Here is a 14632-nt window from a genome sequence, read left to right as displayed (position 1 = left end):
CCTTCCTCAGTTCATCTCGGAGCCCCTGACAGTAGGGCGGCTCACATAGAAACTCTGCTGCCTTTGCATAATGCGGATGCTCCTTCCGTAGGTCGAATGAAGCTCCTTCGACACATGTCAGACGCTTCCCGAGTAGGCTTGGACTAATGATGGCACAGCGTCCAGCCCACTGCCCCTCAGCACATGCCCACTCTCTCATACATGTGTGTCTTTCACCATCTATGTGTCTATATGTGTGTCTCTGTGTGTGTGTGTACAGGAGGTGGCAGGGTTCGTCATGCTGATTAAAAGCAACCCCCCCCTCACAAAGCCCCTCAGAAAAAGACAGCAGGGAACATGAACCACTGTCAGGTTGGCCCAGATGAGGACACAGGATCCGTGTCACCTGAATTTACCGGCCTAATATGACAGCCGCGTTGTGATCCCGTGTCTGGGACGTGTCAAGTTTGCAGAGTTTTGGGGCTTATTCTCATGCAAATGATGTCAGGTTTGGACAGAATGTGAATGAGACTCGTCACACTGTCCAAGGGTCTGAACCCAAACACATGACAGTGGTTTCCCCCCACAAAAACCTCCAGATAAAATGAAATACGACATTTGACATTCAAACCTGGCAACTAAACCCAGGAATAGTTGAAAATAATGAGGAATTTGCGGGAGGAACCACAGCCATGAGTGTAACCTATTTACTGTTACTGACGTCGCAAATAGCACAGTTGAGTCTCCAATGGGAACATGCAGAGATCCCCATTAAAGACGTGGATAGCAGGACAATATTAAGACAGATGCTTCCAGGAACTCTGAATCTGAATTATTAAATACTTTGAAGAGACAACTTAAACTACCCGTGGTAAAAAATCATGGACGATTCAATGACTTGTTCACATAAGGACACACACACACACAAGTGTCAGAAATTCAATAGTTTGACACAGCAGTGATTGTGTGGTGCATCACACCTGTGGGCTTTACAGCTGTGGAACAAAGGCTTTGATAGATCCTAAAAGACACTCCATCCATTTGGAGCGCTGGCAGCCGTCATTATTCTCGAAAGGATCTACTTTGTCACTTCTCCATTCTTCAGGAGGCTCCTTCTCTCGGCCTGATGAATTATGTTGTCGGTATCTTCCAAAACAAGGCTCATCCCTGACAGGTACACAACACTTTACAAGATACTTGTGGCTGCCTGCTGATCTCAGCAGGGACAAATATGTCAACAAGCGATCGGATTGAACCCTCTGTCCATGATGAGACGTCTCGGGTGATTTCCAACCTTCATCCTTGCTTCAAATCCGACATCGAGGTGTAGTTTTACAAAAAAAAACTTAAGGTGTGATATTGTTTTGCTGTCAGAACAACCAGAGCCCAAAGAAACGAGTCTGACACCTCAGGTGTATTTATTTCTTGGGTGAGAAATTAGATTTAAATAGGATTTTAGAACAGTGCCTCATAGCATCAACTGTTAAGGAAGCATCATTGTTTGGGATAAAATTAATATTTATAACATTATAAAAAGTTTAAGGAAGACTATGAGACATCAATTAGACGAGGTGGTAAATGTGGATTTTTTTCATTTGCAAAAATTACAAATTTATAGGCCATAAATCTGCAGCGACCAACTGAAATAGAACAACCAAAGAAAAAAGCTGACATCCACCCATTCATCCATCCATCCATCCATCCATCTCCTCTGAAGACTGTTCCAGGTCATTATTTGTAAATGTCACCAACATTTTCCTTTCTTTTTATGTTTTTTACCTCATGAAATGATTCAAAGGTTTAATTGGATAGATATTTGTTGATCATTGTACGCAGTTACAGAGAAACTCTGATATTAAAGTATCATTGTTTAATTGATGGATTAAAAATGTAGGTTTGGTTTAACACACAAACTGTGAAACTCGAGGCCCACGAGCCAAATCTGAATTTTTAGAGCATCAAATTGGGCCCGCAGCATGAAGTCCAAATTACAGAAAACATGAGTCTGGGCCTCCCTGTTAAGGACGCTGCCTCCGGGACCTGGCAGGGGATAAGCGGAGGAAAATGGATGGATAGATGGATGAATCATTGTGTAAAAGCACCAAATAATTCAGTTGTACATATCTCAGTCCTTCCAAATACACAATCTCGACGAATATCCAAAATTTTTTGGCAGCGCTCACAGTTTTCAAATGATGGCAGTCATTTTTAATCGCAAATTGTGGCTTAAAAAATCTTTATCTTTTCTAAAATCCTGTTTTTATCCAATTTTAAAATCCAATTATATTGAAAATATTCCACAAATGCTGCCCAAATTGAAAAGAAATTGGTTACAATACAAAGTCAAGGAAATTTAAAGATTAGATATTGCCTGTAACTTCCATTGCTTTACATATATTTACAGTATAGGGCATAATATTGTATTGCTTGTTTTTGCACCTAAAAATTAAAAAAATTGTAGCCCACTTGACTTCAAACTGATCCATATTTGGCCCTTGAAATAAAATATGTTTGACACCCCAGGTTTATCAAATGACTAAAAAATTATCAAAAGTGGAAAACAGAATTCTAAATAGTTCCCTACCTGAAAATAAAGCAGTAAAAGGACTTTTTAAACAAAATCATGGATTTTTTTGCACCCAAACCCATGAAATCCTCTGGCTCAGTTTGTGCACAGGGGTTTAGAGGGAAATGATTCCACATATATTTCTGGGAGAATGCGTTTAAAAAGCAAGGTGTTACTTTCTGTACTATGAGGAAATCAACACTCGCTTGGCAAGAAAAAAAGCAGCGGAAAAAAGGACGAGGGTTAATTTAGCGAATCGTAGCCGACAGCACGAGTGCACAAGATATGCATGTCATAAGGACTCAAACACTGCCTGCCCCATTGTGTGCATCTGCATGACATGTAATACTTCATGGCTGTACAGATGTTACTTCTCAGTACCCAAACAGCCCTCTGCAACTCCAACTGTTCCGTTTTGATTATTATAAATGGATAACAGGCTGCATCACGACGCCTCTTGTCATAAACAGCCTTTTGTTTAACATCAGATTTGTGCGGCTGTCTTGTGATTCTCTGTTTGCCTGATAATGGTGATGACACAGAGCCAATTTATTTGCGGTGTGTGTTTGTATGTGTGTGTGTGAGTGTGTGTGTTTTAAGGCAGACAAGTCATGTGAGAACAAAAAACAACGAATGGCTGACAAAATCATATGTGGAGCTCTGGTATCTGTTGTGACAACACGACGGCGGCTTGTTGTAGAAGCTTCCACAAGGGGCCGCATGTCACTGCAGCATGTTTACAACACACTTAATGTATCGACTGAATGATGCTGACAACCTTGCAACATTTGTTCTCCCAAACCTAAATAAAGAAATCCTTAATTGGATTGTCATGGGATCTACATATCTGATACATCTACTGCATCTTATTGTGAAGGACCATCTTAACGTGTTTAAATGAATTTGACTCATTAAGGGAGGGTGTGGCATCTGGAACAAAGATGTTTGCAAAGCAGACACTCTATCCTTCATGTTTTACTTGGCTGTGTTTTTTTTTTTTTTTTTTTTTTTTAACTTTTGTAAATAAGGCTTTTGTTTTGAAGTTAACCGGAAGTTTGGTCAGTTGCACAATGGAAAGTCTCTGAAAGTCTCTGAAATGTTGCCATGAAATGTGTTTCCTCAAGTTTTTTGGATCAAATGACCACATGTTGATATTCTACTTGGTCACTTTCTCGCTTAAAATGCTTTCAGAACTTTCAAAAGTGGAGAATTAACAGATATTTAGCCTCAGTGTGCTTCAGGTTTTCCTCATAGGTTCAAAATGCATCTTGGGAAACTTGGAAGTATACATGGGAACGGTCATCCTCCTAATCATACTTACAGTATATAGTAGACAGTGTATACTACCGGACAAAAGTTTTAGAACACCACACTTTTTCCATTTGTTTTACTGAAAATGATTCAGCTTACTGTGTCATTGCACTCTGAAATGAAAGCAGAGAACAAATAAGCAATTTGAGTTGAAAAAGAAATGATGGAATCCATGAACAATACTGTTCACCTAATGCTCATGAGCGTCTGGTACCACATTGTGTTCCAACACTGCTTTTATGCAGACAGAGGGGGTTGGAAGTAACCAACAATAGTTAGAACACCTGTAGGAATTAGTAGCACCAGCTTTAGATTCTACCTTCATTGCTGCAGAACAGCTTTAAATTGTTAACCCACTGTAAAAGGTCTATTTGTATAATTCTGAAATGAACATTAATTTTTAACCTCTGGCTGTTCAGTACTTACCTTTGTACCATTTAAAACTGTTCATTGGACTTGCAAGACTTGAATTGCAATAAATAAGTGGTAAAATTAGGGTGTTCTAAAACAGGGGTTCTCAACTGGTCTCACCCTGGGACCCACATTTTGACATGGTCATTGAACCGCGACACTTTTTTTTCCAAATAGCTGTATAATACAGTGTAAAATATTTAAATAAACATAAATCTATATATTTTCCTGTGCAACATAAATTTCAAAGCATGCCTGTCAAAAGAAAAGTTTCTTTCAAAATAAAAGACAACCCGGTACAGGTCCACGATAGCTGTTCTAAAACTTGTATACTCATTGAGCGTGTAGTGTGTCGTACATTAGTATGCCATTTTGAACACAGCCGATGTCTCTAACATACATGAATCTAATGATGACATTATAATGCAGCTGTACAGAAACCCTGGTAACGAGCCACTCCTTACAATCAGCTGTGGTAGACCAGGGGCGCGTCTAAAATGATGGATGGGGGCTCCCAAGGACCGGACTTGGCCACCCCTGCTTTAAGTTCTGTATGTTGCAAGGAAGTGGTTGGACTTTATCCTCCCACGATTAGACATTATTTCTAGCTATTAAACAGCTTGATGAGGAAAGATAATTATAGAGCTGGCAAGAGATCATTTGCATAAGAAGTACAGATTTTATTATTTGAAGTTATTGAACTTCAGTATTGATTCCAATTTTGAAATTAAAAATAAATCACTGTCTTAAAAAAGGTAGATTAATGAATTAAATGCACCACTTCAAAGTTAATAAACTATGTACACGTCCTCCAGTTAAGTGTTGTCTTGTGTGAATTGTATTGTGCGCTCTTCCTACTCACAGATGTTTCCCTGCCATCCTGAACACGCTGCAAGTCACAGGAACTCCATTGTTTTTTTGCAGGGACGCCTCAGGCTACTGTTCAGGAGCTGTGCGGGGTGGGAAAATGTCGACTTAAATACCTTCAGTGGAGACATGCCATGGCCTCTTATCAGGTGCCTCACTTTGCTGAAATATTAGGCTTAGTGTTAACCTTAAACCATTAAGTCAAATCCTGACATTTTATAACCATTTTTTTTTTTAATTCACTTTGTTCTCTCTCCTGACTGGGATTATGCTGCTTTTTTTTAACCCATGTGCTTGTTTAAGACTTGCAAAAGTTTAAAGGTTGCCATACATCTTTATAGTATATTTAAATTTGTTTTAATAGTGTGTCAAATCATATATAGTGACAAAAGCTGTTGTGTGAAGGAATGGCTGAATGAAAAACTTGGTGAAGATGTTTTTTTTTTTTTTGATATTCATTATGTTGAATCTTGAGTTAGCTGATAAACACATGCCTGTGGCTTTTAATAGGTAAACTATTGTACATTGCCATCTCCATTACAATATGTTGATTAACTCATTCAGTGCCAGCCATTTTCAGATTTTCTATCCCCCTCAGTGCCAGACGTTTTTGAGCATTTTGACTGATTTTTAAAGACCCACAGAATATTCTCTACTATGACTATCTGAAATCTGACACCGGATTCTGAAAGATTGAAGCCTCTACTTTCACCAAATTTGTTTCTGGCTCGTTTCGTTCTTTTGTAATCAGCCGTTGAATAAAGCAAGTTTTACACAAATCTTCAGTTTCAGAGCAAAAAGCTGAGAAAACAGGCTATTTTGGCACTGAGCGTTTGGATTTGAAATGACGAGTGATCTCGTCAATGGCACTGAGTGAGTTAAGAAAGAAAAAGAGTTTCCTTTTAAATATGAAAGCAGTAATTTAAATTACTTTAAAATAAAATTAAAAAAGAACAAAAAGGTTAAGCGTTGCTAAGCGTTTTGCCTGTAATGTCTCAGGCTTTTTCTTTTTGTTGCATTTGTGTGAAATTCACACTCAAAATCACAAACAACAGCAGTTCAATCCAGGACATGGAGTTTATTTTACAACTGAAGATAAAAGAACGTCAATCTGAATAACTGGGTTGGTGACAAAACCTTAAAATTGGTCAAAGTATTTTTTTTAATATTATATACAGTGCCAAGCATCAAAGCAGATGCCAGTAATTTATGTCTTCATTTAAACCACATTGAGGAGTCTACCTCTCACTTAAAGGACCTTTGCAGTCCTAAAATACTCTGAAGCTTCTTACATTGCCACCCACTGAGTACGGTACATTTGTCTAGAAAATAACATTGTAAAAATGCATACAGTACACATTATGCCAAAGTGTGAAGAGCAAGATATGCTGACATACATGTATACACACTTGCTGATAATTCATACAATAAGGTTTAAACTTCATTTACTTTACAACTGTAGAATCACGATTACAAATTATTAGCCCAAAAAAAGCAAATAAGACTGTACATGTTGAAACAACTGGTACATTAGATTTGACCAGAAACACAAAGTTTTGTCATGGTTTTAGTGATTTATTGTAAAATAACAGGAAGTTAGCTTTAATAACGTAGCTCAAAGACAATACAAGTTGTCACTGTGTTGTCATTTCTACATACATTTCTTCATTATTTTACACTTAGCTAAAGTGCTGAGATCATTCTGACATTTTAGAATAACCTTTTTATTTATATATTGCTGTATCCAAAGTTAATTTTTTTTTTTTTTTGACAAGGGGCATAAGTTTTGTCATTATGGATGACCAAAAAAAGATATAAAAGTTGCTGCTTTACATGAAAACATGCACAAACTGCCACATAAATAATATGCAAGAGTTGAAATATATTTGTTAAAATTATTTGAAAAAGTAATTAAACATAAGAGCGTGGCCCAGTTTTTAAACAACTGATTCTACAGGCTCAGATAAAATGCAGTGCATTAGGAAAGCAACAATAGGTCAAATGCTATATAGTGCCATAGCTGCTGCTCAAATATAGCACCGTTTCACCCACTAAAACTATAAACCCTTAATGTGGCTTCATGTTTCTACAATCTGAACTCATGCCATCAAACACTAAACAATTCAATTATGTCTCATGGTTCCATGAGTTATAACGATGCTTGATGCAGTTGTGGCACTATCTGCTTTGGCGGATTGTAGCTTGGAGATATAGTGCAACAGTAATCTGTTATGCAATCAACCTATCTGACTTCACTGTTTATCAAACTTTTCCAGCTCTTTAACAAACATGAGATGGTCCTCGGGCGACTTTCCATGTGTTTTGCAAAGGTGCAATTTGATTGCATGTTTGCTCACAAATGTCCGATTGCACAGTTTGCACTGATGTACTGAGCCAGTGTCTTCATCTGAAAGTCCAGAAGAACTGAAAGTCTTTTCCTCTATTCTACAAATAGCTTGCTGCTCGAGTAAGTCTAGAGAAAGCTTTGAGAGGTCCTTTAGTGTAAACCCAAGGTGGGATTCCAAGTGATGAATGTAGGACGAGGGAGTCCTGAACTGGGAAGCACAGTCACTGCACAAAAACAGGGGTTGGCCAGAGTCAATACTTTTGAGGAACTTTGTGCTGCCTGTTCGCTTTAACTGATATTTTACATTGGCCAGCCAATGTGAGATAGTAGTCATGGAAAGCCCAGTGAATTTACAGATGTGGACTCGTTCTTGTGGTCCCAAGTCATTGATTATGAACTTTCCTTCAGGGCCCTCTTTCAGAGTAGAGGCAAACTGGGCCTGAAGAATCAACAGATGTTGGGGATTCCAGTTTGATTGCCTTCCTTTTCTTCTCTGGATCGGAGAAAGCTCCTCTGTGCCATCTTCTAGCGTAACGCCATCATTATCAGACTTTTCAGAGACGGATGATGGAGTGGTAGATTTTGGTGTCAAACGGCCCGTCAGATTTTTTACCATGTCCGAAATATCCATTAAAGCATTCTCACGAAGAGGCGGAGATGTTGACTGGGAGAAATTCTTAAAAACAAGCTTACTGTTGACATTTTTTGGAATAGGACCCCCCTTACCCGGACTTGGATCTTTGTTTTTGGATTTTGTCAAGTCCATGGGCTGATCATCATTGTCACTGTTGTACTGACTGATAGACTCTGCTTGCTTCATATTAACTGAGTTGGTCATTTTAGAAAGCATTGAAAATGGGTCTATAAAGGGGGTGGCGACCTTGGCAGCCTTGCCCAAGTGATTGTTCATGATGGACTGCAAAGCACTGAGGGGGTTCACAAGAGGTTGCTCTGGTGAGTGATCAGTGATGATACTCAAGTTACTGCAGCCATTGCTTACGGATTTTTTTGGTGAATCAGCTTCATTTTTTATTTTCACATCAAATTTGACCTCTTTCTGCTCTCCTTCAGTGCTTCTTGGCTCATTTTGCTCCTCTGAGATATAGTTTTTTACCACCCTGGAAATGTTTTCTGCTTTTGGTGATGCTCTGTTGTCCTTATGATTTAGAACTGGAGATTTGCCATGCCTATACTTAACATCTACGGGTTTGTCTTCTTTTTCGTTTTTGACTGTGGTTTGTCCTGTCATTTTTTCAACTAACTCCTCCATGGCCAATACGTTACTCCTGTGACTTGGAGGTGGAGACGAACTATTTGGTGAGTTCATCAAAGAGCCCAAATCTGAAGGCATTGTCTTCAAACTGGTACTGCTGAACAAAGGTTGAATCTGTGCTCCTGAGGGCAAGGAAGACTTTAAAGATCCATGGAGCTGATAAGCAGCATGAATGCTCGGGTATCCACCCCAGGTTGGAGTTCCAGTTTGAGCCTTACTGATTGCACTTGAAACTGTGTTCTCTAAAGACTTGAGGATATCTAGACCACCTTTAGGTGTCTCTGCTAAGTCTTCTTCTGTAAGATACTGGGAAGATCGTATTTTCCCAGGTTTTTCACCTTTTTCAACAGGATCTTCTTTTTCCTCTTTAATTTTCTTTTCTGGTTCTCCAAGTTCTATTATTTGTTCTTCAGTTTCCATATCTGTGTTATCTTCTTGGTGTTCATCAAAAGAGGGAGGTAACGGGGAGTCTGAGTGTGGCTTTCCATTGGGTGCAGGCAGTCGTGTTGTTGTGGGAGGAAGAGGGATTGACTGAATTTTTTCTTCAAAGACTGGATCGAACACCAACTGCTTACCCTTTTTAGATGCCGAATTTGTAACTTTAAGAAAGTGTCCCGTCACCATCATATGAGCTGTCAGTTGCTGCAAGGTGTCATGAGAACTACCACACTCCATGCATTTCAGAATCTGTGCCTTCCTTGCCTCAAACTGCCAAGTATAACTGGCACCGTTTTGGTAGCCGTACCGATTGTTTGGTGTGACATAGGGGTTGGCTAGTTTTTGGTCTTTAGGGACCTCACCTTGGAGCATGCTAGGTGAGACGGACTCTGGGGAGCTCGGTGACATCAAGTCTTGAAATGCTCTTTTTTTGGTTGGGGGAACCAGCTTTGTGGCAAGCGCTGGCATTGGCTCTTTTAGAGGCACTTTCTGATAGTGTTTTGTTTTGATCATGTGGACACTGAGGTCTTGCAAAGACTCAAATGAGTGACCACAGTACATGCATTTAAGAACTTTCTGAGCATCTTCTTTGCCTTCCATCTCTAACAAAGAGCGCTTGCGTGGCTTGGACCACTTTTTGCTTCGATCATCCTCTGTATCCTTGTTGTCATCCCGGTAGTGGCCCGTCTCATTCATATGCACAGTTAACCCAACCAGAGTGTCATAGGCTGCACTACAGTCCTTGCATCTAAACTTGCTGGCACCAGTAAACACAGGGCCGTAAAGCTTATTGTTTTGCCTATAAAGCTGCACAGTGCTGAAAAGGCTGGGCTCAGGAAGCAGTTGGTATGGTGTGTGCTGCAGGGTTTTAGCCAAAGCTGCCTGATGCCAGTCATAGGTCAAGCCTCCCGTGCTGCCAGAACTTACGTTGATGCTACTGTTGCTTGAAACTGTTCTTGCACTGCTGTTACTGTTGCTGGTGGTGGTAACACTAGTTGTAGCTGAAGTGTTGGTACTGCTACATCTATTTTTAACATGACTGTTTCCTGGACTGTGACTGTTGAGGACCCCGTTGCTCTGTTTGTGATTGCTCCCGTTTCCATTGTTGACTGCAAAATTGTTTCCTTGTTTACTTTTAAGCATATCCAGAGCAATGCTGGACCAGGAGGCATCTGAAATCAAATTTGCATAGACGGCTTTCATCTTGGCCAGACTGTCCTGTAATGAGAGTCCATTGACGGACTCTGTATCTTCTTTCAACTTCTCTTCAACACTTTCCTGATCAATAAACCCGGAAGTGTTCTTAAGATCCGCCAGCTGATCGCTGGTGGTGCTGAGTGGGGAAGCATACCCAGCATCAGGGTTGGTGCCATTACTGAGTGGGGAGTTGTGGCAGCTGTATTGATCTCTTACATCCTCATCGTAAAGACAGTCACCATCTTGACCGTCAAGGGAAAGGCCATCATCTTGCAAATGCTCCTCATCATCAGCATTTCCCACTTTCAGTTCATCTTCAGATCCATAAGCTAGAAAAACACAAAACAAAGAATTGCTGTTAGGTAATTGCTGTGATTAAGGACTATAGTGGCTTACTTGGCCATGTCAAAATAATAGTATTTTTCACTGTACTGCCTAATAGATATATTGAACAATACTAGTGAGTAAAGTTATCGAGACCAATGAAACCACTTGTAAATCTGTGATGCTTTCTTTTCCCTCTTGGAACATATTTTCAGTTATTGACAAAATGTGATTCAAAAATCAGATTTTGGAGGCTTTCAATGTGCTATGATTAATATTTAATAACAAGGACAAAGTAATACATTTAAATGTTTGTCCATTGGGGATGACTTCTCCTTACAATTCCTAAAAAAAAAAAAAAAAAAAGTTGGAGTCATTTTTCAAAAATAAGTGAAATGCAACCATGATATTTTTCCTGGCTTTTAATATCTCAATTCTTCCAGCATGCCACATATACTGTATGTTCCCCAGTAAAAGATAGCAGGGAGAAAATGCCAGCAGCATTAGCCATGCCAAGCTATAGTTGGCTGGAGTCAGTTTGGCATCTGCTGTGGAAGTCCTCACAGTGTGATACGAGGAAACGGCCAGTGGACATGACAAGCTATGTTGTTACTGCATGCACTCCCCGAGAACCAGCAGCCATGAGTGTGCACTCAGAAAATAGGGCAGAGTATATCATCAATGAAAAACTGAACATTCCTATTTCATAAAAAATGTTCACATATTTTAGGAAAAAGTGTAACCAATGACTTGTAAAACAATAAAGCTGCAATATTTTTAAAGCAAAGGGGGATATTTTACAAGACCACAGAAGAAGATTGAGAGGGAAAAAGATCACTGAAGCATAGAGAGGAAAAATGGAGGGTTAAATATGCCAAGGCAGCTTCCCCATTCCATTCTCCATAAGATGCTTGTCTGGGGTGCCAGGATCAGTCTCCAGAGAGGAGGCAGATGTGCTGTCAGCTTCAAACAGGATGTAGCTCTCTATCCCATAATCGGAATGGACATAATACCTGATGTTTGTGAGGTGCCAGTTACTGCTGCCTGGGAAAAGCTGCAGGTCCTACAGCTGCCTCATCTGTGTGTGTAAGAGAGATGGTGTGTGTGTGTGTGTGTGTGTGTGTGTGTGTGTGGTGGGGGTAATGTGCATGTGTGTAAAGGCACATGATTAACATATGTCCCTTCTCTTCTTAATTACACTTTGTGTGCTAGGTTTGCTTTTCAATGTCTACATTAGAATATTTTCCAAAGCAACTGTACAAGTTTTTCCAAGCTTGTCTCATTTCCACTCATCAAGATGTCGTCTCTTATGAAAACAAAAATGTTAAACTGAACCTATTAATTCGGCTGAAGACAAAACAGCCTTGCTGGCAAAGGAAGGGAATCGTGACAGCGGTACAAACCGTCTCTCACAGGGCTAAAGCACACCAACACTAACTTCTCCTCTATACTTGCCATCCACTGTATGTTTCCTTGACAGGCATCAGTGTTAGGAGTGTGTCAGTGTCAGCCTGAGGTGTCAGTGTCCACACAAACAAGCCTGAGAAGAGGTGGGAAGGGGAAAGTAGCAACAACAAACACAAGTCAGCCATTTTTCCCCCCTTTCCTTCCTTCTCGCTCAAGCCTCCTCCTTCACCATCTGTGTCAGGAAAGCTGCGGGTGCCACCGCCGGCTAATAAGGCAATCAGAGATGGAAAAGATGCTGACACGACGGCTTTTCGAGCGTCACTCAGAACAAAAGAAAAAGAGGAGAGGGAGGGAGAGAGGGATTAAACCTGGGTGGAGGGGAAGGAGGGGGAGAAGTGTCTGTTGTGGTTGTCAGTCAAAAATGTAAGCCCACTTTGTGCTGTCAGAGAGGAGAGGGAAAAGAGGGGAAGTTTTAAAAAGAGAAGGAAAAAAGATTTGATAGGACCAAAGAAGGTGTGTGTACGCATGCTTGGAGATGTGCGTGTGTGTGTGTGTGTGTGTGTGTGTGCGTGTGTGAATATTTGACAAAAACCGGAAGAGAAACAAATTAAATAGCAAAGTAAGGTACTTTGCTCCTGTGTCAGTGCAGATTCGTCACTGTGAATGTGCATGTGTGCGCAAGGTGCGGCTGATTGGTAGCTACGTGTTGTTGTGTGTCAGGTGCGCACGGGGATGCAGTGTGGTTAGTGGGGGGAAAGCGAAGCCATCTGTGTCTGGAGAATAGCCTGTCACTATTGTTGTGCCCAAAGTCCAGGATTTCTCGCTGCCGACAGGTGACACCACAGTGGGACAACCCCCCCACCCGTCTTTGGAAGCACACACTTTGATATGCACGCGCACTCCTCTCCCTTAAGCAACACTCTGTGCCAGATTCTTACTTTGAATAGATTTGCTTTGAGACATGAGCCCAAAGCTTTTATATTCTTTTGACAAAAAAAAAAAAAAAAACTTAAAAAAAGTGAGTGAAATCAATGATCTTCAGGATCCATGACTCAGGATGTGTTTCTGCTATAAACCGGTTTGTGTAAACATTAAGAGGCATTGGCCACGTTTACATGGGAGCTTTAATTCCTCTTTAATTCAGAATACAAGTTAAATCATCTTTAAACTGACCATGTAAACTTAATTCCTAATGCAAATTTAATTCCGAATGAAACTTAAATCCGATTTAGGTGGCTGGTTTATTCCAATTTTAAATTAGAATTAAATGATTCCTCATTCTTGTAAACACTTAATTCTGCTCTTAGTTAATTCTGGTCATTCTTGCTGCAATGACGATATAGTCCAGGAAGGCCGCCCGGACTCTAGCCGAGGCTATTTAATAAGAGCCTTAAAAGACATGGATATAATGAAAAGAGTGGATGGACAGAAGAATAAACATGCTGACATTCACACGGACACACAGACTTAATACATACACATACGGAACAGGCTTCATCGGGGCATGAAGCACCAGAGCTTCACAAATGATGCGCGGATCATTATAAAGTTATTTTTTCACTCAACATCCTGTATAGTGGAGGTAGAACAGCTGTTGCATTAACCGCTAGCTTTGATCGACCAAAGTAAAGACTTCTATCTCCCTTCTACGCTGCTCTCTCTCTCTTCTACTCCGCGGAGCAAAGTGAAACTGCGTGTTATTGTCAAGCTGCTGCTTCAAAACTACAATAAAAATAAAATGATCATCATCATGCGGTCTTCTATGTTGTAGCCAAAAAGAAAAGGTTTGTTGTGTGTTTTATCCCGATAGATGTGACACGTCTCGTTCTCCCCCTGTCCAACCCCCAGACCTAAAGCGGAATTAAATAAAGCAGAATAAACCTGTTTTTCATGTAATACTCAATTCGGGAATTACTATTTCCATGTAAACACGAAGCAGAACTTCATTCGGAATAACTGATTCCGAATTAAAAAAAACATCATGTAACAGTGGCCATTGTGTGAATCATTACCGTTTCAAAAGTGGTCTTAATTGTGGATTTTTGCTGATCCTGCAACGCCAAATACAGAACACTCAGTTTGTGTCATGAGATATTGTTTTGGAGCTTCGTTTGCATCATCAGCAAAAAACAATCCTATTGATGGCTATGCACTACTGCACTGTTATCCTATTATTATTATAATCTTATTATATTATCCTATTTAGTTTTGAACATATTAGTCTTTAGCTACTGTTTATATATTTTCTAGTTGATTGTTATTAGTTAATGTTTATAGAGAGAGCACCGTTCAAGTCAAATTCCTCGTGTGTATAACATACATGACCATTAAAGTTGATTCTGATTCTGATGTTTAGACAGCGGGAAAGATTCAAGATACAAGGAGGTAATATTTTCACTCGCGTTTATTTATTTGTTTTTTTGTCTCTTAGCAAGATCACGGCAAAATGACTGGAGTTTGACAGTTTCAACCAAAGACAGACCTTACACGAGCAGTTTGATATCCAGAGGGC

At 40.0% G+C, this 14632-nt stretch overlaps 1 protein-coding gene across 4 annotated transcripts in view; it reads right to left on the bottom strand.

Moving 5' to 3' along the window:
• Window positions 1-975: 975 nt before the first annotated feature.
• Window positions 976-14632, bottom strand: part of LOC114472209 (teashirt homolog 1-like) — a 182212-nt gene continuing 168555 nt past the window's right edge. For 2 of the 4 annotated variants that reach the window (XM_028461393.1, XM_028461394.1), the window contains one exon: window positions 6665-10718. In XM_028461393.1, the coding sequence (XP_028317194.1) occupies window positions 7387-10718 (3332 nt within the window). In that variant the 3' untranslated portion in view covers window positions 6665-7386. Of the gene's footprint in view, window positions 989-3004; window positions 3017-6664; window positions 10719-14632 lie in introns of those variants that run through there. The other 2 variants (XR_003675070.1, XR_003675069.1) reach the window with 2 other exon arrangements.

The sequence above is a fragment of the Gouania willdenowi genome, chromosome 11, assembly GCF_900634775.1.
Source record: "Gouania willdenowi chromosome 11, fGouWil2.1, whole genome shotgun sequence".
NCBI lineage: Eukaryota > Metazoa > Chordata > Actinopteri > Blenniiformes > Gobiesocidae > Gouania > Gouania willdenowi.
This window is presented reverse-complemented; position numbering and strand designations above follow the sequence as displayed.